At 34.9% G+C, this 26,960-nt stretch overlaps 1 protein-coding gene across 3 annotated transcripts in view; it reads left to right on the top strand.

Annotated features, from left to right (window-relative positions):
- Positions 1–26,960, top strand: part of DNTT (DNA nucleotidylexotransferase) — a 104,005-nt gene that overhangs the window by 38,010 nt on the left and 39,035 nt on the right. For 2 of the 3 annotated variants that reach the window (XM_033515796.1, XM_015633032.2), the window contains 4 exons: positions 4,240–4,410; positions 5,713–5,784; positions 8,540–8,663; positions 9,789–9,921. In XM_033515796.1, coding sequence (XP_033371687.1) covers positions 4,240–4,410; positions 5,713–5,784; positions 8,540–8,663; positions 9,789–9,921 — 500 coding nt within the window. The remainder of the gene's footprint in view (positions 1–4,239; positions 4,411–5,712; positions 5,785–8,539; positions 8,664–9,788; positions 9,922–26,960) is intronic. The other variant, XM_033515797.1, reaches the window with a different exon arrangement.

Here is a 26,960-nt window from a genome sequence, read left to right on the forward strand (position 1 = left end):
TTCTGCATGACTTGTACTCTGATAACCATGCTGAATGTTATTGGTCAGCAGACAGAGACTAGCACGGTCTTACTGATTATCATTTTTTTCTGAGAATCATTCTCTTATATTAGTTGAGAATCTCTCACTTTTTGTTGGTTTCATGAGTGATTTTTAGCATTTATAGTATTTCAGTCTGCATATTTTTGCATATGTAAGGTGATTACTGATAACTTTGTGTTGTTAATGATATTTTATCTTATTAGTTCTTAAATACCAGTTATTAAATCAATTTCAGAATTCTTCTCTACATCTTTCCCCTTTCTTATTTTTAACACAATTCAGCAAAACCTTAGTGTTCTTTTGGATCTGACCCACTGGCATCTGGAAGTGCATTTAAGCCCCAAATTTTTCCATAGTCCAAGTCTAACCAACAAACATTACACAATTTCAGAGATGGAAGTAAAATTTTCAATAACTGAAGAACTGAAATGTAGCCCAGCTCTGTTCCATATTTCATTAGAGCAGACCCTGCAGAGTACTCTGAAGATAATGAAATTCCCATGTGCTGGAAATCTCTGGAAATTTAGTTTCCTTTTAAACTGGTACTTTTTAAACAGGTAACCTGAATATTGATCTGATTGATAAAGTGAAGGTGAGGTGCTTCATGTAAGACATGAAGTTTAGAGAAAATGTTCAACAATTTTTGATATTGCCAAAAGTAGACTTCACCAGAGATCTATTAGATTGTAGATTTTTCTTAAACACTATTACAGTTTTGTATGCTTTTCCTTTCTAGAATATTACTCAATACAATCCATACTGTTTAATAGACAGCAAGTCCAGTTGTTCTCTTTTTTTAAAGAAATGTTTTATCAAAAAGAATGTTGAAAGTAGTTTTATGTAAAAGACAGATCTGTAATTAGCTGCAGCATTTGCAGGCTATGTGGTATTTTGCACAGAGAATAATGAATATTCAATACTCTTTAATTGTTTATTTTCAACAACTTAATGAGCTTCACAGAGACAGGAAAACACTGAAAAATGTAAACTAGGATCATAAAAATGCTTTGATTATATTTTCTCATTGACTATCAACAGCCTCTAAGTAAAATGCTTCATGTGATTGTATTTTTCAATAGTGATGGTGACACAGCTTTTCTGAGAACTGCCCTCCTGGCAGTGGGAAGGCACTGACACCTCTCTACAGCAGGGTTGGTGCTGGTATATGCAGACACAATTATCACAGTGGCTGATTATTCAGTGTAGAACACTTACTAGATGTGCATGTGAGAGGCTGCCTTTTGGGAGTGGGAAAAAACATCCCACGACTTTTTGAGCACTCCAATCAAAACTGGCTTTGCCAGTCTCTGCCATTATTAACACATGTTGATGAGCAGCTGCTTTTGGGAACCACTTTTCTGGTTATGTTTATCAGTATAGACTATTTAAATAAGAATGAAGCAATTTCATAATTTTAGCTCTGCCCCTGATTAATGCTTTTGGTAGTAACTAGAGTAAGAAATTTCTTGCCAAACACTGCTTTCTTGAGTATTTATGTGTACAAATTATAAAGAAAAAGAAATCAAAAGTAATCTTAATTTTGTGAGTTGACCTATAAATCTCACTTGAAGCAACAATTAGCATATTCTATTCCATAGTAAGAAAGAATCTTTGGGAGAACATCCAGAAAACCCCACAGCACAGGAAAAATCTGACTTCTCTTGTCCCACTTGTAAAATACATTTCCGCATTTGCTTTGAAGCACTGTCTGTGTTGTGTCTTTTCTTCCATATACAAACTGGGATGAATCCATGTTGCTCATGATCTCAAACTGGTAATTTCACCTTTCTCTGCATTAGTTCTCTTTCTAAATGGGAACTATAATGTTCCTGTCTTTTACCAAAAACTGTGTAATTATATACAACATAATCTGTCAACTAAATAAAGATCTTAAATTTGAAAAAAATAAATAGGCAGTTGAATAAATCCAACAATTAGATACTGCAAGAGATTTAGGGACAGATGTTAGGAAGTTAAGGCTTGTGCATAATTTTTCTGATAGATTTTTGTTTGTTTGTTAGTTTTTTTCCCCAAAGGAGCATTCTCTCTCCTCTTTTTGATTCCTTATACCTAAGGGCTGGCTGAATGTAAATGATAGTTGAAACTTCCAGATCAGGCATGTTGCTAAACAGCTGTCCTTCTCATGAGCTCTTTCATGAAATATTATGGAAATGGAATTTCACAGCCCTTACTAATGAGGATAGCTAGTAAATAAATATGCAGCTAAGGGGAGGATTCTTAGAGTGAGGCAGACAACAGGTGACTGACTCTTAGGGAGACCAAGGAGTGAAATTCTACTAATGATATAGTATAAAGCAAATTGTAGCAATCCCTATTTTTATACACCTTAACATATTAGTGCAGGAGAAAAAAAAGGAAAAAAAAGTGGTTTTGTTCAGCTATGGTACCTATTTCCTTCTGAGGAAATACTGTCTAAACAATTAACATCTCATTTTTTGTTTTGTTAAGAGGAATGTTTTGCAAATCGTAGGGTCAGCAAAGACAATGTTTTATTGAAGATTTAGAGTAAAACCTTCATTTTCTTACAATGAGGCTATAATGTTTATTAGATGAACAACACACCATATCAGATGGTCTATTTTTATAGAACTGACCCAACAATGAAATGCAATATGTAAATAACCTACATTCATTGTGAAAAGCATGTTTAATTTTAAAGAATTGTTCTATTTTAGTGATCTAAAACATGGTAGCTCAAGTAAAATCTTGTTGTTGTTTAAATGAGGCTGTATTCATTCAATGCAGGGTATAGCTGCTGTTTTCTATTCCATAGATGTAATAAAGAGCTGACTTCGCTGGATTTTTTTTGTCATATCAGTTAGTGGGCTTGGGACAGATTCACCTGGAGGTATTACACATATAGCACTGAGGATGTACAAGGCCTGCTGGTTTTTACTGGCCTTTATCTTCCAATATAAAGCACACAAAAGAAAAGCTAAAATTATTTTTCTTTAAACTTTATAAACTGTATATTCATTATAAATGAAATAAAATTTGAGACTAAACATGAACAGTGTAGAGAAAGATACTCAATCTTTTTTCTTCCACTGCAGTCATTGCTCTGATAAGCTATTTGTTGTCTCTTGATTTTATTCATACCTATTCCAAAAACATTTCTGAACCTGGCCTACAGCTGTGGGAAGTGGTAATTGCAGGCTGATGCACACTGACAGCCACTTTTCCAGATTCTAGGTAAATATTCTGAGCAGTGAAAGTCTCACTGCTAGAATACTCACCACTCTAGCTGTGGTCCACTCTCACACGTTTCTGAAGAAATCAGTTAATTTTACAGTCTTGAAATTTTTTGGTGTTTGTGCAAGATTTCACTCAGAACTTGATTTTCCAGCTGTTAATCAACTAAAAACCTTCATAAGTACTTAGGTTATTCACAAAATTATTTTGCAGCATTGGCTTTCTCAAAAACTGACATTCTAAAATGACAAACAGCAAAAAAATTCATCTCCACCACTATGTGTTCTGCTCCCTGCATTTAATTTATAAAATTTGTTGCTATTAATATATGTTTTTATATATTTGAGGAAGGAAACAGACCTCATATGGATTGTTTAGAAAAAAAAAATAACTATTTGAACATTCTTCAGGTGTTTTTGAATGCAATATTAACCAAACCATGGGTATCTAAAGAACCACAAAGAAAATGTGTTTCTATTTGCAAGGTTATGCATCTGACAAATGAGGAAATGGAGAGTTTGTTCCCTAAATTACGAAGTAGAAGGGGCTACATGTTCAGAAAGATGAAGGTGGTTTCCAGTATTGCCACAGATTCCTGTTTGGTTGTGTCTGAAAATGCAAATGTTACATGCTGATCTGCTGGATTATGCTTGGGCATAATTCTAAAAATTATGACTCTATTTGACACTGATTTATAAGATCCACACAGAATACAGAAGGCAAATTTCACAAAAGATTTTCAAGCTTGACTCTGCTACAGATCAAAGTATTTTCTTACATTTGTTGCTAAAATACCATTTATATGATACCTGGAAAACTTCAAGTTGCTATAAAATTAGTCTGCTTTTTTTTATGAACTGTCTTTTCACCCTAGTGTAAAGAAATAATTCTAGAATTAGCATACAAAGTAACCTTTCTAAAGAGCATACTGAATATTTTAAGCTTTTATTAAACTTTTTTTTCCTCCACCTCCCCCTGTCCCAGGATGCCTTTGAGGTAATGGCTGAAAATTATGAGTTCAAAGAAAATGAAATACTCTGCCTGGAATTTTTAAGGGCAGCTTCTTTGCTGAAATTTCTTCCATTTTCAGTAGCCAGAATGAAAGATATACAAGGGTTGCCCTGCGTGGGAGACCAAGTCAGAGATATCATTGAGGTAATGTACTTCTGAATTACCTGCCAATTGATTCCTTTACAGACCAATATTTACAGGTCAAGGAGAGGAGCACTGGTACCTGTGTGTATGCACACAACCTCCTGCATTTCCTTAGTAACAATGTGTTGTCCATGGTTCTAAGAATGGAATGATTTTTGGAAACCTTTTGTCATAACGCAAGGCTCTGTCATGGAACCCTCACTCTTAGGAATGAGGGTAACAAGTGAATAAAAACAAGGGAATAAATAAAGCAGTATCAGCTTTGCATGTAATCTCTAAGGGCTCACTCTGATTTGGATGCAAGGGGTTAATTGTTAATAGTTTTGTTCATGTGGCTTCTGCCCTTGGCAACATCACTTTACTCACCTGAATGCTTTATTAGAAATATTATTTTTTGTGAAAGTGGTAAATATTTTAGTACTTTAATGTTAAATCTTACCTTGCTACTTTATAGCAAGTTAAATATAGTTATAGCAGAGCCTTTTATCCAGGTGATGGATGAACTCTACATTCTCTCTGGAACTTGGAGTATTCCCTGCATTTTTCTTTAGTTCTTAGCCTTTTCAGGACCCACATCTTCAGGTGCTGCTGTTCCATCAGGCAGCTGATCAGGGGTCTCAGGTGTTTGGAGAGGTCATTGCTGAGTGTTGTGCTTTGCTCTGCTCCTCGTTTGCCCCGTTCCACCAGCAGCCTCTGAAGTGCTTCTGGTACCTTCTATGTGGGGGGCTGGGATTGCAATCGTGATCCCCCAGAAAATAGGATGGTTTGTTGGGGTTATATTTGTGGTTTTCTTTGTGAGTTTTGTTTTAAATTTTTATCAGAAGAACAGAAAGAATTGTACACTCCAGAAAAATGTATTTGTTCCTACAATGGTCTTAGTTTTGAGAGTAGAAAACTCAACCAAATAATGAAATCTAATTTTCAAGACAAATCATTGAAGGCTTATGATAAATAACTGCTTTCTGGCTGTGACTTTATGAGTAAATAAGTACTATGAAATATATTCCATGGTCCCAGTTTCTACTTCATCCTTGAGTAAATTTATGAGTAAGTAAGTACTGTGAAATTTATTCTGTGGTTCCATTTCTCCTTCATCCTTCAGTAATTTTCTGTCTTTAAAAGGGTTGCAGAATTTGATCCTGAGAGAATAAAATAATCTGCTTGCTAGGGGTTCTCTTTATTGATTGATAAAGATTGATAAAACTTGATTTTAGATTATTTCACTTAATCTTATGATTGTGGTAACATCTTACAATTTATTTTTAAATTTACTTTTTTTAAGCAATATTTTTCTTTGTTTAGGAGATTCTTGAAGAAGGAGAAAGTTCTAGAGTTAAAGAAGTGTTAGATGATGAGCGATACAAAGCATTTAAGGTAAATCCTTTGAGTTTTGTTGCTGTTGTTTAAAATTTCCCTCCCTTTAGTAGAACTTGGACTAAGCCATCAATTTTATTATAAAGGGACAATCAATATCAAGTACAAAGAAAGATCTTGAATAAAAAGAAAGGGAAATCGAGAAACAGTGATAAGGAAAAATGTGAGATAACTTTCTATTTTTAATGTGATGTATACATAGTTGCTCTTAAGTAATGTAAGGCAACTTACTCTTTGCTGTAAGTTTAATGTGATGTTGGGTTTATTTTTGCCTCAGCTGGTTATCATTTTAACACTGCTTGATTTTATTCTGAAATTAAGAAAATACCAGGTAAAGAAGATGACTCAGATCTGTTGTAGTTCTCTTTTGTGTGAGGCAGGAGGACTGGAGCAGTTTAGGAAGATTGTAGAGTCTTTTAGTCACACAACTTCAGAGTTGCAGGGAATCTAAATCACATAAATACTGCAATTACCATTACTGAAATATTTATTGAATTCTCCATTGGAAACATGTAAGATGAACAAACATTATTTTCAATTTTATCTGCATTTTTGATCTCTATAAATACCCTCAGTCTTCAGAAAAATTAAAACAGAGTAAGACAAATGGGACTGTTTAATTGTCCCTGGAATCACTCACTTCTGTTTTAGCTATCCCAAGTCTCCTCCTTTCTCTCTGACCTACAATACAGGTATGGAAGGATGTTCAGCGACAGTAGCTGATGCCATCTCTAGCAATATTCAAAGAGAGGTGCAGATTCACATGTATAGCAAGATTCAAGAAGCAGACTTGCTTATTAATGCATGATTGCATTACAGCATGATTGAGGAACAGCTATTAAATCTTACCCTTCAGAGTTTAAGAAAATCTCTTGGAGATTAGAATAACATTTATCAGGAGACAAATTATCTCAAAAATACTTTATGCCTTGTTTCACATGCAAAATTACAACAAACTTAGGTAGCTCTCTCCTTAGCTGAGCAAACATCTCAACATTTTGTCTAACTTAGATGTAACCAGTTGTTTCCACCATTTTTTTTTATGAGATTCTAAGAAGAATCTCATATGAGTGAATTCCTAGATTTTACTGTTTAGCATACTCCTGGTGCCTGCTGCTTCACTTATCATGGCTTGAAAGATCACTGCTGGCCCCAGGACTATGGTTATCAAATGACTGAATTAAATTAAACTATAATTTAAAACCTAATGTTTTAGGTGTAGGGACATGAATTGACAGGGTCAGTTTGCCTCCTTACAGAAGTGGGTGCTGCAGAGAGCGAGTTCATGTAATTTGTTTCACCAACTGAAAAGAAGCAGTGCCCCCACACACAGCTGAAGAAATGGGCTCCCTGTTACTTGTGCTGCACTGCTGGCAGCATCTGGAGCATCTATAAATATGCTAAATAGCAATGGATCTTAGTACAGAAAGAAAGAAACCCACCACTTTTGGGTTTCAAAAATTTGGGTGCATAGAATCCTTTTCCTTTAGTTCATTGTCTCAGTGTTAATTAAGTCTCCTAGAATAATTTGAAACCCAGTAATAGACCCTTTTGAAAATATTTCAGCACTAGCAAAAACATTAAAAGATAACAATCTAATATTTAAAAAATCGTATCCTTTTATAAGCATCCATAATTCAGACAAAGAGTAGGTAATTTCACTCGTTATATTCAAAATGTAGGGCAAATCCTATTTAATATTATCCATCATTTTAATTTTTTTCTTTTTTTCTTTTAATTATTTCCAAGGAATTAGTATCTTCACAAAAACACAAAATAAAGCTGGCATGCTTGGAATTCAGAGGCTGTAGATTCAATGGAAAAGAGCAGTTATTCATGTCTTACACAGCTACTCATTGAATTCCATAAAAGTGCAAAGAAAGCGTGGAGAGCTACAGTATTGACAAACTGAACATAAAGAACGTGCTCTTAGGCAAGCATGAAAGTTTTCCCTCCTGCTTTCATATCAGTGTTCATCTGAGATCGATCCATCGAATAATGCTTACAACTGTGACATTTTTGCTTTACATCCTTTCATGGGTAGTAAGTCAGTGAACAGCATTACTTTGTAATAGATGGAATATGACTACACAAAAATTTCTGGTGGACTGGTAGATTTTGGGGTGTTTTAGGTTGTTATTTTGTGTGTCAGTTTTTTTGGTTTGTTTGGGGATGTGTGTGTGTGGGGTGTTGGTTTTTATTTTGGGTTTTTTTTGTTTGTTTAGGGTTTTGGGTTGTTTTGATTTTTTTTCTCTTTTTTCTGTTTATTTTTTGGGGTCTTTTTTGTTTTGAGAGCTGGTGGTGCATATAGCACAAAGCCATAATGGCCGTTAAATTATGGAGGTAATCTTGTGACATCTCTTATTCTATCAGGTTAGGGAATTCAGCTACCTAATGTTGCTGTTTGCATTTCTATTAAGAAATGTAGTAAAAATAAAGATTACTACCCTTATTTCAAACCTTAGTTAAAAGTGCACATTTTAGTAAATTACATAAATATGCTGGGACTACCTAGTGTATTTTTGTTTAGATTTCACATTAGTGAGTACTGTCCATGCATAAAACCAGTTCTCTGTTCAATGCAGACATGCAAAGAAGGGAAGCTGAATTTGTATGTTTGTGTCACACTATTTATCTTCAATGTAGGATTAGCTCTGCCCATTGCTTTCCTTGTGAAACCTTGTTGTTACCTACTTATTATTAATTCACTGCTCCTCTAAAAAAGAACACTGAAATGTTTTTCTACTGATCTTAGCAATTTACTTCAGTCTTTGGAGTGGGAGTTAAGACATCTGAGAAATGGTACAGAATGGGTTTGCGAACTGTGGAAGAGGTAAAAGCTGACAAGACCCTGAAGCTGTCAAAAATGCAGAAAGCAGGTAAGGTGAAAGTGTCATAAGAAACTTGTATCTCAGTGCTCCAAGAACTTGATAGCAGAAGCACAGGGGAAGGCAAAGCTCATTTATACATCTGTTCTCTTGCTGCAGTCTTGTGAATACTGAATTATTAGGTGAAAATATTTGGATCAGCTGAACTCCTAATTAAAGATGGTGTCATTCAAAACATAGGAATATGCATATTTTTTAATTGCTTGCACAGATACCAAATGATACACAAAACTATTAATTGTTCATTATTATACAGGTTAAACTCCCACACACAGGTTGTGAAAAAATTACAGAACTGGGAAAACTCAGAACTACTTTTCAGAAGAGATCTGCCTCCCTCAAGGCAGCTCTACTTTACTGATAAATCTAGACTTGTAATAAAGTACTTCTGTATTTTTTTATATAAACCTAGCACATCCTAGCTTTAAAGTGTTAAATGTGATCACATGACTAACATTCCTCACAGATTTTGTGTGTATGCACTGTTTCCCTAAATAAATGAACTAATTTAAACAAAGAAATTAGTTACATTAAGGAAAACATTTTATTATACGGCGTCAAAATACTGTAACTTTATTTTTGCATTAAATTTGTGTGCTCTACATCACCTCAGGATCCCTTGGATCAGCTTTCTTATATTCATGCTCCTTTGTCCCCTTTCCTTGTATGTGTCATATTCAAATGTGAAGCAAGCTGCCATACTGGGTTCTTTCAACACAAGCTCTGTGATCAGAAATAAGATAGCTGGGATATTTCACATACTTCTGAGCTCTGTACTTGTGTAGAACACCATTATTTTGGGAAGACTGCCTTTTGAAACTGTGCATCCAAAAATGCCATTGAAGGGAGCTGGTAGGGAAGTCAGAGTAATTTATAAATATTCAGGTCCTGACAAAGTGGAGCAATTATTGTGACTGCTGTGTTGACAAATTACGTGACAAATTATAATGACAAAAATATAGATAAACTCTATGGACAAAGATTAGGGAAGAAAGAATCTGCCTCTGGCCTGTGACCCCTTGTACCCACACCACCTGTGATTTGGACCTTGAATAATGCTGTGTCGATTTTAATATTTCTGTGGAGTGATCAGCACTTTTTCCTTTTGATTTCCAGGGTTTCTCTACTATGAGGACCTTGTTAGCTGTGTGTCTAAGGCAGAAGCAGATGCAGTAAGCTTGATTGTCAAGAATACTGTGTGTACATTTCTACCAGATGCATTAGTTACCATAACTGGTGGTTTCAGGAGGTGAGTGAAAAAAAAATGAGGTCACTTGGCTGTTTTATACAGGTGCCTTAAAAAAAAGATGTTTGTGTCTTGGAAAAATCAAAGAAGCTTCATGGGAAAGTATCAGAGTTTGTTTACAACGTTTTTGTGGGTTTGTTTATTGGTTTGTTTGTTTTTTTCAAACAGGAGAGCAATTATCTGACAGTCCCAGGTTCCTGTGTTTTGTTGCTGTAGATGGTGATGATGTAGTTTTACTGGATCTGAATTCCTAAGGCTGAGACTATTGTAGGGCCATGCTTGAAGGGAAGATACAATAATCTTAAGTCAGTCTTGGTTTGGTTTTTTGGCGGGGAGAGTTTAATGAGATCTTAGTCAGACGAGTTTGAAGTGAAGAGCTTGTAGTGTTAGAAGCATACTTGGAATAAAGTTACTAAAATGGCAATAAAGAACTGACTAAATTAAATATCTGATAATATCTGTATAGATGGGATGATCCCAGGATTCCTTTCCTGGCTGATTTTTGTTATAAATAATTTTAGTCTTGCTCTGCAGAACGAAACCCAGACCTGTTCAGAACAATTAATTTTTTCATCACTTACTTGAGAGCTTTCTTACAGCCACACAACACAGTGCTGAGTCTGTGTTGAATAGTCTTCAGGAGTTCTGCTTTCCTTGCTCTGTTCTCAGTCCCTCATTTATGTCCTTCTTGTTCTACATGTTATGCTCCTAAAGCAAAAAAAAAGGTAGCGCTATTTAGCTCTTGCTGTTGGATTTGTGACTGTAAAACTTTGACTATATTTAAATATAAAAGTATCTTTCAAAGATACTTATTCTCATGGAACTCAAAACATACAGTTCTGTGACTCTCATGCACCTAAAACTGATATGAGAACAAAAGACAGAAGAATATTAATAATTTATTAATTTTAATGTTGTAAGACTAGATAGGTCACATACTCAGTCCAGTACTAATTAGGACATTATATAATATATAATTTCTACAGTACAGTGATTATGCTGAATTTTTTTCATCTTTGTCCCTTTTCATGATATTTATAATTAGTCCTTGTATATCCCATATTTATTGTAAGAATGTTAGTAGCCTCCAGCTACATAATTTCTATAAAACTGTGTGGTCAATAAGGAGCATTAGGCTTGAGTAGGAGCCCTGACCAGGGGTTTAAGAACAAGATAAAATTTTATGTCCAAAACCTCAAGTGTCATCATTTTGTGAGTCTTTGTTTAAGAGACATGAGATGTCTCTTGAGAATCTCTGTTTAAGGGAGTTTTTAAGAGACTCTCCCCACTGATGCAAATCAGAAATTTCATGTTAATGGTAACTTGGATGTAACTACATCATAATGTGTAAATACATTAACACATGTCTAGATGGGTCAGAGCCTTGCAGGTTATTTACTGAAAAGTCCCAGTTTCTCTAATATAATGTATTTGTGAGCTTTGGTAGCATGGTTTGCAAAGTTTGAATCTCACAAATCAAATATAAACCTTTTGTCTTGCTTATTATTGTGGGGAGATACGATAGTTAGTCATTCTCTTTCTTACTAGGAATAAGCTTTTGTTATCTCCAAATGGTGTATCAAGGCAGAAGAGAAATTATTTAAGTATCTATTGAAGCCTACTACTGGGTAATTCTGTATACTAATTACAGGCCTTTAAATGTACAGGAACATATTAAACTATAAGTTTCAATATGTCAGTCCTAAATGATATTTTACCAGCCCATGGAAAATAAATGCTGCAGTGTAGGATTTGCAGATAACTTGATGGATTGAAATACCTCTTTCAGGCAACTATATTTTAATTGCTGAGTTGCAATAGGGTTGACTACATCTGTTCTTTTCTGCCTGTCTCCTGTAGTGGTGATGCTCTTCAGCAAAAAGCTTGTGAGAACTAAGTAGCTCACAGCTTTCAGTTACCAAATTATATTTTATTCTTTTCATCATTATATAAATATTTTTATAAAATAGGTAAGTTTTATAATTTAAATAATTCCCTCATACTACTCCTTGTACACTGCGAACATAAGAGGAAAAAAAGCTCAGGAAACTGGAGGGGTTTTCCCCTTTTTCCTTTAATTCCATATTCTTATATGGCTTCAGAGCAATTTCAAGAAAAGGTTGCCATGCACTGGAGCATTTTCATGATATTCTGTAAGATCCTGGGTTTTAGCTAACTTGATTTAGCTGCTTATAAGTGGTTTTGCCCCAAGGATGTGATCTAAATTGAGGGTTTCATAAGAGCAGAAATGCTTGGAGGAAGCGTAATATCCTATATGTAGTTTATGGTTTCAGTCTCTTTACTGGTTATTCATATCTCAATACATATACCAAATTTAGCTGGAGAAGTTCAGAAAAGGATTTGAAATAAGAATTGTATAAATTAACAAGAATATTTTATTTATATATAAGAACTGCATTTTCAGAATGGTTTTCTGTGTGCTCTGTCCATATGATTCACAAATTATTTACAAATTAAAGTTCAATTTTATTGTGTTGCATGTAACACAGTTGTGGTTAGCTTGCAGCAGTAGAATTGTATCTCTGTGATGTGAGGACACGGTTACTATATCATCATTAGGCTCTTATTTTTTTGAAAATTATTTAGAGATCCTCTTAGAATTGTAATTTCACTTCTCACTTTCTCAAATATTTACTTAGATACACTTTTGTTGGGTTCTCCTACCTTATGCTTTAGAGAAAGTGAAGTAATTAAGGAGAGGCTTTGTTTTAGGAAAGTTTTCATATTGCAGTTCTTAAGAAGTTGGTCAAGTGTTTTGGGCAGTGCATCATGAAGAATAACTAGTGTATCTTGTTCTTTTTTAATCTTTGTGAGAGGTTAATTTTTCCATGCTGTGCCAGTCCTCAGGGAAGTTTTTTCCAGTCTCTCTTACTGTTAATTCTGTCCCAAGATGAACCTGAGTGTAGATCACTATCTCCTTGCTTGAATTTTCTATTGTCTTTTAGAAATGAGGATTTGATACTCTGTAACATTTGTAGATAAGAATTGTTAATAGGAAAGCAATGAAGAGAGCAAAGGACAGGGTGATTTTGTCAGGCACCACTGCCATACTTTTGTATATTACAATGCAAAAAATTCTTTCCTGTGTGCAGTGACATTTCCTACAAGGCAAAGGAATGCATAAAGTAATAACACAGGACAGGGTTCTGGGCTTTCCTGTTCTGTACCAAGAAAATAATTTAAAGATATCTCTTCTTTCAATCTTGGAGATGAAATGAAATAGCTGAGACAAAGAAACACTTTGAGTGATTATTTTACAGGTTCATGCAGTGATAAATAACCAAGGTTATTATGGCACCCTCATTTCAGAAATAAGACTTCTATATGGCATGTGGAATCACATTTATCTAACTGTACTGGCACACCCTCATAAAGGAGAGACTGTGGGATTGAATGTCTAAAGAATATTACACTTTCCAACCTTTGGAATATATGCAAAACTTTGTGGTTTATTTAATTGAGCTTGTTGTGTGGTTTCTGGCTGAACTTCTTGATAAATCATACAACATCTGATTACAAGTTCTGATCCTGATAAGAAGCTCTATTTGACCTTTTGATATTGGATATTCCTAATGACAGTATTCTTTTGGAGGCTGTAGATGTTTTGCAATGAGGTTAGAATATGAGACATAACACCAAATTTGTTTTAGGTTCTCAGAGTAAATGTCTTTAAAATTGTATTATACAAATTATTTTCTTTATCCTCAGATCTAGGATTAAAATAGTGCTGGACTTGCTAAACTAATAGAATTAATTTTGCAAAAGATTATTGCATTAAGTTTTTAGGCAAACTCCTAAGCAGAGATTGCTTCTTCTACTTACAGTTTGTTGTTGCAGTGTACCTTTGTGTTTACACCATTCTTAGGTACGGTTATTTCTGGTTTTTTTTACTCTGAAACACAAACTGTGGTGAGGGAACATATAAATTGTATCCAAGTACTCAAGTCCAAATACTGTAATTTCTGCTCACTTTTTTGTACAGCTGTTAAAAGATGTAAAATTTTTTATATGCTGCTCTTTTTAATTTTTTTCCCAGGGAGAAATCTGCTATAAAGTAGTTGTGAGGCAAGCTGCCTGCTGAACATTCAAGCTGATGTGGTGGCTTGTACACACTCAAATTTAAGCAGATCCTGGAATAATCTAGCAATTATTCCAGCAACAGACTGGAGAGACTGCTTGGCTATCATTCATGAGCACTGCCTTTCCTCTGATAAGGTGTAGCCTGCTTTGGATGAGAGTTTTAACCTGGAGATGTTCTAATCTGATCTGGCTGTTTTAAAGCTTAGTAAAACAGCTTTGCCTTCCCAAATGCTTAAGATGAGAAATGTTTGAACCTGAGGTATTGATATGCTGCTAGTAAAAATATTCTCTGGAGTGAGTTAAAAGCACTACAACTGTGGAAGAAGGGGGATCATCACAAGTTTCTGCTTCTAATTTTCTGTAATCCATTAAAAATTAAGTTGGGAAAGGAGAAAATCAAATTAAATAGCCAAGTCAATTTAAAAGATAATCTATTGGAGTAATTCAGATACTTCCTTTTGTCATTAGAGCTTTGATTATTTTTCAGTCGTTTCATCTATTATTAGCTACAATGAATCATGAAGTAGGAATGGATGAATAAGGTATTTGGTAGTCATAGACAAAAAGAACTTTGTAAGAACCAATAAAACTTAATAAAATTGGCTTCTCAACAGAGCATATACTCTGAAAGTCTTTCAAACACTTGTTGATTCAAAGTTTTTTACATGCCCTACACTACTTGGCTCTTTCCTACTTTCACAGACTTTTTTTACTCTTTAGAAGGATGCTGTTTAGCTATGTACCTCTCATCTCCAAAACTAGTTCAAGTGGTGGGTCCAGAATGGAGCTGGAAACGGAGGTGTCTGATTTCTCCACAGCCAGAAGTTTTACATTCTGTATGTAGAGCCAGAAGACTCCCTGCCTCAGTCTTACAGTTTCTATCATCACCCTATACCTTCTGGAATGCGTTTGTAAGAGCCTTTACAGTGCTTAGTCTTTTCTGTTTCCTATCTGATGATGACTGCAATGCAACAAATATTATAAAGCAAGATTGAAATCTCAGATTGTATTATTTTGGGACTGTTAAGGAAAGTCTCTTGCATTGGTATTTTCTTTCCTGTTTTCTGGTTTTTTAACTTAATTGGAAAAAATGAGACTGAAAAACAAAACTAGGGTTTCTATTTCCTAGTCAGGTAGTCAGCCTGAAATTTTAGTTATGAAACGTGATCAGATTTGTTACCATTTTAATCCAGTCAAAATATTTATTTGAAACTGATAAAAGTTTTTAAAGTTACTGCATTGATGGATGCTTTGTGGTATTAACAGTATTTATCATTACACTGTACAAGGAATATTGCAGTGGCATTTTCAAACTGCAAAGGCAAACTTGTGGTGACAAAGCAGCATTTTGCAGGTACTCTACTAGAAAACAGGGCATTGTCTTAAAGATGTGGAAAAATAATCTATTTTTATGTCATGTTCATTTGATAGCCAAATGAATTGAAAGTTAAGTGAAAAACAAAGTGAGCAATTACTAGGATAGAAGACAGTTTATATCTGAAGGAAGAACAGAATGACAGCCAATAATGGTATTTGAACAATTTTTCTCCTTTTGCTTTTTTTTCCTGAATTGCCCTGTAAGGTCACTTTCAATCATTTTTGCTATGTAAGGGTCAGCCATTTGGCACTTCTAGGTTTCTAAATTATATGGAAATATTTTTAGAATGCTTGCCACTGCATAAAACCAAATGTTAATGGCTTCACTAAGTCAAATTAAATTTTAATGGCCATGGTTTAATTTTTCTTTTAGCCCATTCGCATCCTTTAAGCAGCATTAAATGTGATTCAGTTGTCTTCTAATATCACAGCTGACCTGAATAGCCTTTTCAATTAGACTTTTAGATGAAGCAGATCTGATACATCCTAAATAAATAAAGATCTCTTTTTATTGGTTAAATGCTGATATTCACAGCTCATTTAATCCATTTATAGAGATGCGATGTCAAAAGAAGAACCTTTTTTTTGTGCAATGCTAGTGATAATGTGCAGAGATGAGACGAAAAATTCACATCTTTGTTTTGTCAGTGGATGGAAATTAAGGAAGAGGAACTCGAAAAGATCTATTTAAGACTTCAAGAAAGATGCGTGACTGAGACGTGATGAAAATTATTTGACAAGAAGTCACACATTAAAAGCATTTTATGAAATGGTGTGAAGAATAGTCAGTTAACAATGCACATTCTCCTCAGAAATTTATTCTGACATCTTCCAAATAATCTAATACCTAAACAGTAGATGTCCAATGTTTTTTAAATTGGTTAATTCTTTTCTAATGGAAAATGTTTAAATTAAATCTTTTCACGGATTTAATGTTTACAACATAGTATGCCTTTTACTTGCGCAAAAAGTAATGGAAATTGTTAGAAATCTACCATCGTTTGTTCAAAAGCATCTTTGATGTTTCGTAATTCTGTTTGATGTTTGTTCTCATTTTTGGATGACAGTGTCTCAAAACTTTCACTCTGTGAGAGAGATGACTCACTGTGATAAACCGTCCCTGTGTACGAGGGCAGGCATGGGGAAAGGGGCTTCTGGGTTCCTGCTGTGTGTGGGGTACACCCAAAGCCATCTGGGGCGTCTGATATTGTAGGAAGCTGGGCTGTGTGATTTGGAGTGTGGGTGGATCCTTTCCAGTGGCTTTGCTTATGGAAATGCAAGCGAATGGTGCTGTCATTAGCTGGAGCAGATTTCAGCAGCGAGTTCGGTTTTGTCGTTCTGGTAGCTTGCGCGAGTGTCAGATTATAACTAACAGCTAACTTGCTTTCTCCTGATGTGAAGTCCCAGCTCTGAAACAAATACCAATCTCTCCTGACGGCTGGCTCATTAGACCCACCTAAGTGGAAAGGAGCAGTGACAGCTGTCAGTACGAATTACCGTACTCCCGGCTCCAAACTGCAGAGCCTTGTGCAGTGCCACTCCTTACGATAATATACCGTTAGAATTCCAAAAATGTAAAAACAGATTTTGCATTATTTACACAATTTTCTGGGCAAGTTTTGCCAAAGAGAATGTTTTGAAAAGTTATAAAAGGAATACGATACAATTATTTGTAGTCCTACTATGAAATGAAATGTACTAAATAATGCATACTCTACTCACCATTCCCATTTTAAAAGGTTAGCAATAAAAATTGTTGTGGTTTTTATTATGTTAGGTTAACTGAAAAGTAGTCATTCATCATTTTAGAACAATTAGCATATGCAGTGGTGGTTACTATTTGCATTATGGAAATTAAACATGTAAATTACTAAGTTCTGGTATGACTTATCTTAAAAACACTCTGGTGTTTTGGGAGGGGAAATGCTTTGCCCTTCCTTGAAGAATAGTTCTTCAATTCATAACAATTCTTCCAATATGCAAGTACATAATTTTCAGTGAGCATGAAACATGTTTTCAATAAATTCAGAAAAGGTCTTTGGCACAGGACACAGGAACTGGTTCTGACTGACACAGTCTGAGTAGGACACCACATCATTAAAAAAAAGTCACATCAAGTCTGAGTGCCCCAGGTATTATTATAACACATAATCTGGGGCTGAGGCAGGAAGACAGGTTGCATGATACAGAGCATATACTAAAATTGATTTATCAGTATAATTTAATAAACTGGAAAACCTGCTTCCTGCATTAAGGTTGAACTGTTGCTCTTTGAATGTTCTGGTAGTTTGGGAATAGATTAGTATGATATGCCATGGGGGAATAAAAGCTCTTGTGATTAAAAAGGAAGCTGTATAAATAATTGGTACCTAACATTAACATGTCCAGAGATTTATTCATAGACTGAAAGAGCTTCATTTTCAAACTCTGTAGAAAGAAGGACAAGCAATTCTTTACGATAAAAAGTCGTGCAAGATCAATGATGGCAACTGTAGAACTATTCTGTAGCAGTCATGTTCTATGTGCTGCAATGAATTTGAGGTGCATAAGAAAGGGCTCAAGCAGTTTTCCAGACTTGCTCTTTCTCATGCTACTGATATTAGACACATTGCATAGAGAATATGATAAAGAGAAAAGAATAAGGAATTTCCACTAAGTTTTGAATTTTATTATATGCTTCATAATGCATATGAGAGTCTCAATTCTGTGGAGATTTGATTCATTCTTTTTGGAATTTTATCTTAGTGGCTTTTCAATGATGTTTGGTTTGTTGGCTTAGTTTTTTTCTTTTTAGTTCTAGAGGGTAGGAGAATTTGTATATTGCTGTTTGGAAAGAGGTATTGCAGGCAAAAATATATCAGTGGGGTTATAGAACAACTCTCTTCCCAGAAATGAAATTAGTGAATGAAGTGAATCATGCATTTATGTTTAGGGTTACCTGTAACATATCTACCAAAATATTTATGAGTATTGTTTATTTTCTGTGAAAATTTCCAATTCTCAATGAAGAACTGTGCAGAAATGTAAATCTTTTCCTGGTAGGGACTATAATTCAAATGCTTTTTTTTTTTTTTTTTTTTTTTTTTCTTTAGCAAAATGAATTTTCTAGTCAGAATTTCTCTTTCATGATTAGCATCAGCTATAGAAATTTCATACTGATGTGGTGTCACATCATCTAAAGACAAGGGTATATGCATCTGGAAGAGGTAGTCAGAGGCACAGAAATATCTGTGAAGCATCACAATGCCTTTGCAAGATCACTGAAATATTTTGATTGAGGTTATGGACAACAAATTGAATTGACAACTTGTATTAAAGTATTAAATATATTTGTCTCATTTATTTTCAACTGTCCACCTAAATCCTTTTGCTTTTTCTCATTTTCTTGACCAGCTCTACTAAATCCCCCCTATGAATTGAGTGATTAGAGAGAGAATAAACCATCAGCTATAATTATCACTCAGAATTTGTAGCAAAACCAAATGTTTCAAGTCATCAGTGAGGATTTTTAAAAATGTCTGTGTTTTTTGCCTTTTACATGGACATTATGGGGAGGCATCATAATTTGAAGTACTGCTCTGAAGAATCACAATAATTGGAGGGTCTCTTATAGACATTTGGCAAGAATTCAGCCAATACCGTGCATTGATTTCTGAAATGCTTAGCCAGTGAATTTAAATGGATCAATTTTAATACTTAGGCCAAGAAGTATGTTCAAGTATAATATTTAAAATATACTACTTGCAAAGTGTTTTCCATATATGGATGAGCACTAAGTATCTTACAAGTTGTCTCACAAATAAATAGCTGTAAAATAAAATATATTCATGATGCTACATAAAACTGGTAAGTAAAAAATCTTCTAAAAGTTATAGAGCATTATGTACAAGGAGGACTATTAAGATACTGGAATATACTTAGGGAGAGGTGAAATAGCAAGATTAAAAAAAGACAGAAGAGATTTCAGATAAAGTAGTAAGATAAAAGAGAAACATAAAGCACAAGAGGTCAAATCAAAGCTAGACATGGCTTTGATGAGATGGAGATGCTTAGCTTGATAGCTCTTTTCCTTATATGTTATCTATAAAGTAGTTTCATTGGGGCTCACCTGCTAAGAAGAGGATGCCTTACAAAATCGAGGCCACTCAAGGTGGGAATGGAATGAAGAGAGACAGAACAATTGTCTTTGTAACATGAAGAGATGTGCAGAAGAGACATCCTTTTAAAGGAAAATCAAATCAGAACTCTGCATAAAGGGTAATTGAAACAAAACTCTGGCAGCAGTCTTAGACTAAGTTCCCAGCAGTAAAGCCAACTGTAAGGTAGCACTAATGGGCCAAGGATAGGGCTTGTCTATGCTTAAGAGGCTTAATTAATGTGCTAAAACAGACGGAAGAGTGCTAATAATGCTTAGCCAGCTTTCTGTTAGACACATCTGGGTATACCAGGAAACAAGATTCTATTTCTTGTTTTGTTTCAGACAATGGTACTTAAGCATCTCTTACCTATGAACTGTAGTCCCTGTGCCGAAGTGATTGAGAACAAAAAGGAATTAATACATTTTTGTCTTGTGCTCAGTCTTTCTTGGATGTGTGTTGTTTGTTCTGAGAAGTTTCTGATGCCTCAATGGTTTTTGAGTATATTTCTTACTATTAATGTGCTTTACTCATAAGTGTCTCAGGGCATCTGTGTCAGAGATTAAGTTGTTCTGAAAATTTTTCATTGTCTTAGTGAACAGTTACTATGTTACACTAAACAACGGTGTTCTGTAGCTCACCATGTGCAAAAGAGGTTTTGCAGGCTCAGATGCCAGGTAGTTCAGAGACTTCAAGATCAAATGCCTGATGTTTTGAGTTAAAAGATCAAAAATCAGTTTTAATTATACTACATGTTGTACTTTGTAATTTTTGCCATGGTTTCATGCCCAGGAACCTGGCTTGAAAACAGGACATTTATAGCAGATTTTACTTATTGCTGATAGACCCTTTAGCAGGAGTCAAAGTTTATTGTAGACTGGTTAGTTGCTGTAAAGATGGTTGACAGCACAAGTCAAGAATGATGTTTTCCTGTCAGATAATCATGAGGAAAGCTGCAAACGTTGGTGACCTTGCGACTAGGGGAGACGTTTTGCAGATCCCTGTGAGCAAGAGTAGCCACAATATTTTAATTAAGTGTGACTTGATCTTGCTGGTGGTGTGGTGACATGATAACAAGGAGGTAGCTGCTGGTTAATTTTTTTTTTTTGTTACAATATGAGTGAAACAGGGTATTTTCTACATGTCAGATAACAAGGAAAAGACTAAAAAGGTGCACAATAAGTCATGTGTCAAAGTCATGAATTAAAAGATGTAGTCAGAAATGGTCCTTTTAGTTGCTTTCAGTTTGGAAGTGGTGGAATATATTATGGATTGTTGCTGTACTGTGGGAGAGGTGGATGGAAATGTTTCAGGCAATCCTTTTGAAGAATGGAAAATCAGCATTAAATAGCAGCAAAACCTGATATGACAGACTTAGTTATAATCATTTGCTATGAGTTCTGTTCTTTCATATCACTAGGGGCTATCTTGGAGGGCAAAAAAACCCAAACCCATTAAAGCCTTGTGGGTTGCTTCTTCTCATATATATACTTATAAACTCATGCTAGTCCATAAAGTAATAACTTTACACACTTTATCTTGTGCTATGAATCAAGGATAGCAGAATATTTTCCTTTTATCTTGGCATATCTTACACCTAGGCACAGGTCTAGTGGAGAAATATTAGAAACACACCTGATTGTTTGGTCCTGTTGCAGTGGTTGATGTGTCCACTTGCACCTAATTTGTTTACCTTAGTGATAACATTGTCACTGGATATGATATCCAATGGGGATGTTGTATATTGGACATAATATCCTTATTTCATTGCTGTTTATGAAATGTCTTGATGTTATACTATGCATTTCTATCACTACAATAAATAGTACTACATCCACACTTAGCCAGTGTAGATTTTATCCTCACCATTCTTATCTTACACATGAAATGTGAACAACTCATCTGTCTGTTCTCACTGAAAGTCGATGCGAGCTTGAACATTGATTTCAGTTGAATCATGACAAAATAGGGGGTCACTTTCAACTGATATTTGAGAAATGGAACTGGCAAGAAATGGTGACCCAGGGAACTTATCTTCACATTTCACCTGAATATTAAAATATGTACTTATGTTAAAGAGACCCTTGAAATGTCTCTTTACCTGAGGTCACAAAACAGTGAAGGTTGAAAAAATCAGGATTGTTTTCAGAAGTCAGAACATGAATACAAGAAATATGACATGAATGGTTCTTTGAAAAAATCTTTGAAAATATATGGCTAGAGCTTTACAATGTCTGGATCAGGAAGAAGGGCACAGAGAGAACTCTAAGAAGCTGCATTCTCAAACAGAGTATTTCCTTGCCATGGTTTGGGAATTGAAGAAGTTGGTTAGAAATAATCAGAGAACTTTTCAATCCAGAATTAAATCAACTAAGTCAACTTCATGGGCTCCTTAGACTGATGGAGAATCACATCTTGAAGCACAGCAAGGGAATTTTGTAAAGGAGGGTAACAAGATTTCACAGTGGAGGGATTTACTCCAATTAGAATTTAGATCTTATGACAAGCTTGTCCACACTTTAAAAGGCTTTTCTGGTATGCCTATACTTGCAGAATATATTGGCAGCCTTTATCTGTGGAGATGCAGTGTTCCTTGGATAGTACAGTTTAAATGATTTTCTCAAAAGCAATAACCTATTTTGGCCCAAAGGGTGTAACTATTTCAGCTTCAGGAAACTGCTGGCAAATGGTGTACATTCACACCACACAGGTATCTTGGCAAACCACTGATGTAAACCAAGTAGACAAGTTTTGAATTTCAGTTTCTTTCTCCATAAAATTCTAGTGTTCTAAGTGTATTCCATAAATTAGGGGTAATGTCCTCTCCTCTCAGACAAAATTAGTAGATTACATAATCCAATTTAGGTATTGAAAGGGATCAATCTTATTTTCTCTGCAATATGCTTCTGTAAAATTCCCTACCTACCTTACTTGCAGTGGGGGTAACTACTACTGCATGTGCAGTTATTGAAAATCTGCATGTCAGCTCAATCCTGGAAAAATTTCACAGCTCACTCTAAAAATTTGAGTGAGCGAGCAATTTTCTTAAATCTAACCAGATTGTACATGTGCCTGAAGTTTAAATTGTGCATATTTTTTTCAGAAGTACTTGAGTAAAACTTGGTAGAAAGGCTAGACTCAAACTCACCATGTTGCAGCTGTCTCCTGGCAACTACACAAATGCTTAAATTGTATTATATCCCCTTTGATGGAATAGATTGATAAAATACCTTAAAGTAATCACAACTAAAGTAGAATCACACATCTTGGCCCAAAAATTCTAGAATACAAAATTTGGATTTTGTCACTATCATCATATCTTTGTCACTAACCCAAATGCTTGAACAATTACCTACACTCCCTGGCCATTACACCATCAGCTCAAACAGAAGTGTTAATCCTATTTCATGTTAGAATTTCTGAGAGATGTCTTATTTCTGGTTTTCTTTTTTTCCCCCACTGTGGATGAAAGCAATCTATTTCTCAGTTCAAGGAATTTTAATAGAAAAACTGTCATGTTTATATAACTTCCAGTACAGCTGAGCAGGAAGCAAATAGAAACCTTTATTTTTATGGTAGGTTGATTCTAGAGATTGTGCCGTCACTGCCAAGTAAGTGAAACCCAGGCTGAACATTTAATATCATTCAGGCATTCTGAAAATGCATGTTTCCTTCCTCACATGAGCATTAATATTGTCTTTTAAATTGTTTAAAGAGAATATTTTTATTTTTAGAAATGCCAAAGAAGACAAGCATGAAAAATAACTTTTTGATGAAAGCTTCTGTGACAAAGGGATATGTTAAAGGAATAAGCTTTTTGAGACACTCAAGCGAATTAGCTAGAGAGAATTAAAAGGGACAGGGTTTGAATTCATGTTTTCAATCTACTGCCAGAAAGCTTCAGGACAGCAAAAATTGTTGCTATAAAGCTGATTGTTAAATATTTTAAAGTATCAGTATAGAAAAGTAACTTTTACCTTCTTTAAAATAAAATTCTGTATCTTAAATATAAGCTTATATATATTTATGAGATTCTGAGTAAGTAAAATAGAAATATAGTTCTAAACCAAACAATTTTGTCTTGGACAAAAAAAAATCTAAACTAGTAAATGGAAACCACCTTAGTTGCAAAATAATCTTTTTACTGGTTGCAAAAAAAAAAAAGGTGTGACAAGTAGTTTAATGAAAGCATGTTTTTAATATGCATATTTCATAATTAATAATGCAGACTTTTGCTTACTTATTTCAGTAAACAATTTGAATGCAGATGACCTTTCTGTGTTTTCTGCTGCATTTATAATGATGTTGAAGAGATCTCTAGGTTATTGTTCTAACAATACATCTCTCACTTAGCTGAGGTTTTGGTTCATGACTAATGCTTTTTGAAATGTGGCACATGAGTGGCTTGTGCACGAGCTGAGATGGAAGCAGAAAACTGGAAAGCTTTCTGACTTTTAAATCTAGAATGTCAATGTATTCCAAGCATTCCATCCTACCTTTAGGTATTGGGAGTACATATGTAATCTATGGTCAGCTCTGGCCAAATTTCTTCTCTGGCAGAATACCAGCAGAATGTGGACAATGCACCTGAATTGGTCTTGAAACAAAATAATAGCTATACATAATGGATAATCCAGATCTGGAAGGGTCCAGTGCTGTCCCAGCTTGTGGGAGTCTGTCCTGGAAAGTGCCAGTCACCAATTATCTCCAGAGACAGAAGTCCTAAGGACCTTAACCTTCTCTTTCATCCTCTCATATTTATTTTTGGATAGAGGTAATTTTCTTTACCTTCCTTTCTTAGTGGTGTTTGTTGATGTTGTTTTGTGTATTTGGTTGGTTTTCTTTTTGTTTGCTTGTTTGTTTGGGGATTTTGGGTTTTTTCCTAAAGTACATCATACTCTCTGATAATTCACCAAAATATCTAGCATCTGAGTACACTGATCTTTTAGTTGTATTCTTTAAAATTGGAGGTAGTTGAATTTTCTTGTCTCCCAGTTTGCACAATTCTAAAGTTGTCTTTAAGGATTTTAATTAGGTCAAAAGAAACTGTGTACTTCAGGATGTCTGAGCAGGTCTAGTCTGAGATGTCTCCTCTTATAAATAATAAAACCATATCTCCTCTCCAGTCAAGTCTGATTCCTCAGTACTTACTACATATTGGAATATGTTCTTTTTTCCTGCAGTTTTCAGAATAATTAAAATCTGTAAAATTACTAGTAACTAAGGATGCTGTACCACTGTCTTACAGGCTGTTCCTTAAGAGTGAGAAAGCTTGTTTCCATGGAGTGTGCTGACAGAAGAGTTCACACATGCAAAACTAGGTAGATGTTTTAAGACTAGATTCATCTGCATACCTCCCATTTTGGCTGAATATATGATATCCTAAATCCACATCGATGCTTATAGGACTGTATGTCTTTTTCCAACAGTGTTGAAATAGTTTTGTTTTGTCATTGATTGGCACTGGGCAAAATCTGTTTATGCAGGAAGTTTCTATGATGTAATTTGAAATGCTTGATTGAAATTAAGTGTAATTTAAAGGATTTGCCAAGACAGCAAAAGCAAAACTTCAGCAATGTATTTCATGACTTTAAATAAAACTGTGACAGATTGGTATGGTACATTTCATAAGCTTTAAAGCTTGAAATTACATGGACAGCTTCCAGGTACAGTTTTGCTATTTATGTGAAATTGAGACAGCACTTGCAATGATTCAAAGCTTAAGCATAGTTTTGTTTTGCTTGGTGAAATAGTGAATTTACTCCAAATAAAGGATTTAGAGAGGCTAAAGCTGTTAACAAAAAAAAGTTGTCTTGTCTGCAAGCCAGCATCAAGGTATAATTGGTGACAGCCACGCTTGGGCATCAATGTCATGGAAGGAAGACAAATATGTTCTCCCCATAGAGGAAGAACTTCTTGTGTGAGTGGCTGTGCACTGGAAAAGATTGCCCAGAGAGGCTGTGGAGTCTCCCTCACTGGAGATATTTAAGAATCATCTGGATGCAATCCTGTGTGAAGTGCTCTGGGATGACCCTGCTTGAACAGGGAGGTTGGACCAGATGACCCACAGGTCACTGTTTGACCCTTCCAACCTGACCCATTCTGTGAAAGACAGGGAACAGCACCATCCAGGCTGGGCAACCATTAAAATCCCTAGAGGGAGCTATACTTTCTAAATAATAAGTAGGTGACTAAATTCTTACGTTGGCCATTATCCTATTGTGTTGTCTTAGTAGAAACCAGACTGGTGGAAGACAACTTTATGAACTATTTTAACTGTGTACAGTAAATTTGGTTGAAATACAATTTTGAAACTGTTTTTAACAGAAATTATTTTTCTATTTTTAACAATTCAGAAGTTAAGGCTGGAGAGAAGTAGTTTCAGCATGTGAATAACAGTTGGTTGTCCTCAAGATAATGCATACAAAAATAGTTGAATCATTTTGTTTTTAATATTTTTGTTTGTGCTCATTTTTTTTTTTATCAGTTCTTCAAATTTTGAGTTCCATTCAGATTTTTATGTTGTTCCATGGCTACAGTTCTCCTAGATGCTAGTGTATAAGAGAATCCTTATACAATTGTATTTTAAACCAAATATGCTTTGAAATAACCATTGGGCTAAAGGTATATAGAGGGCAATACATAAACACACCATTCACCATTCATTGTTTTCACAGGGCAGGGAAATATTTTCAGGGTTTTGCATCACATATGTTTAACACATTAAATAATTGATTAAAATGCAAAGAACTTAAGAGAGATTTCTAAGATCAGTGAATAGCTCTAAGTTTAGCTACACTGGTCATTTAAGTTCCTCAGCTGAATAACTGTTTTCTGATCTTTTTCTTTTATTGCATTAAATTAAGTACCTGTTAAAGCAAAACTTATCATCACGACATGAAGAGGAATACCTGAGTGTCTTGTACTCTGAGAAATGTCTAAGTTTCTTTTGGGTCATAAAGCATACAGTCAAGCATAGCATGACATACTTTGGTCTTTGAAAGTGCATTTAATGAGACAAGGTGAGTACCATGCATTACTCCCCTTTTTTGAGGCAATGTACTCACCGAGGGTGAAATTACGTTTCAAGTAAATTTAAGAGCTATTGCACAGGTTTTTCACTGGTTCTCTTCACTTCAGTGACTTTTACCCTCAGAACAAAACTTGTAGAAATAACCAGTGATGTGGTCCCTTCTGCTGCAGCAGGTAATCCTCCTTTCTCCTGACTTGATACAAAAAGATCTTTTAAGTAATTCATTCTCTCCATTGTTAGGTCTTTCCCTAAAAAATTTCTTGAACAGAAGCTACTGATGCACAATAGCAGCGCTATCCTGCTGAATAAATGAGAAACCAAAAATGCTTGTGTTGTGTATTCTATATTAAAGCTGTATCCGCCTGTCTAATGTATGCTGTCTAATAAGGTTTCTG

The sequence above is a fragment of the Parus major genome, chromosome 6 (genome assembly GCF_001522545.3).
Source record: "Parus major isolate Abel chromosome 6, Parus_major1.1, whole genome shotgun sequence".
Lineage (NCBI taxonomy): Eukaryota > Metazoa > Chordata > Aves > Passeriformes > Paridae > Parus > Parus major.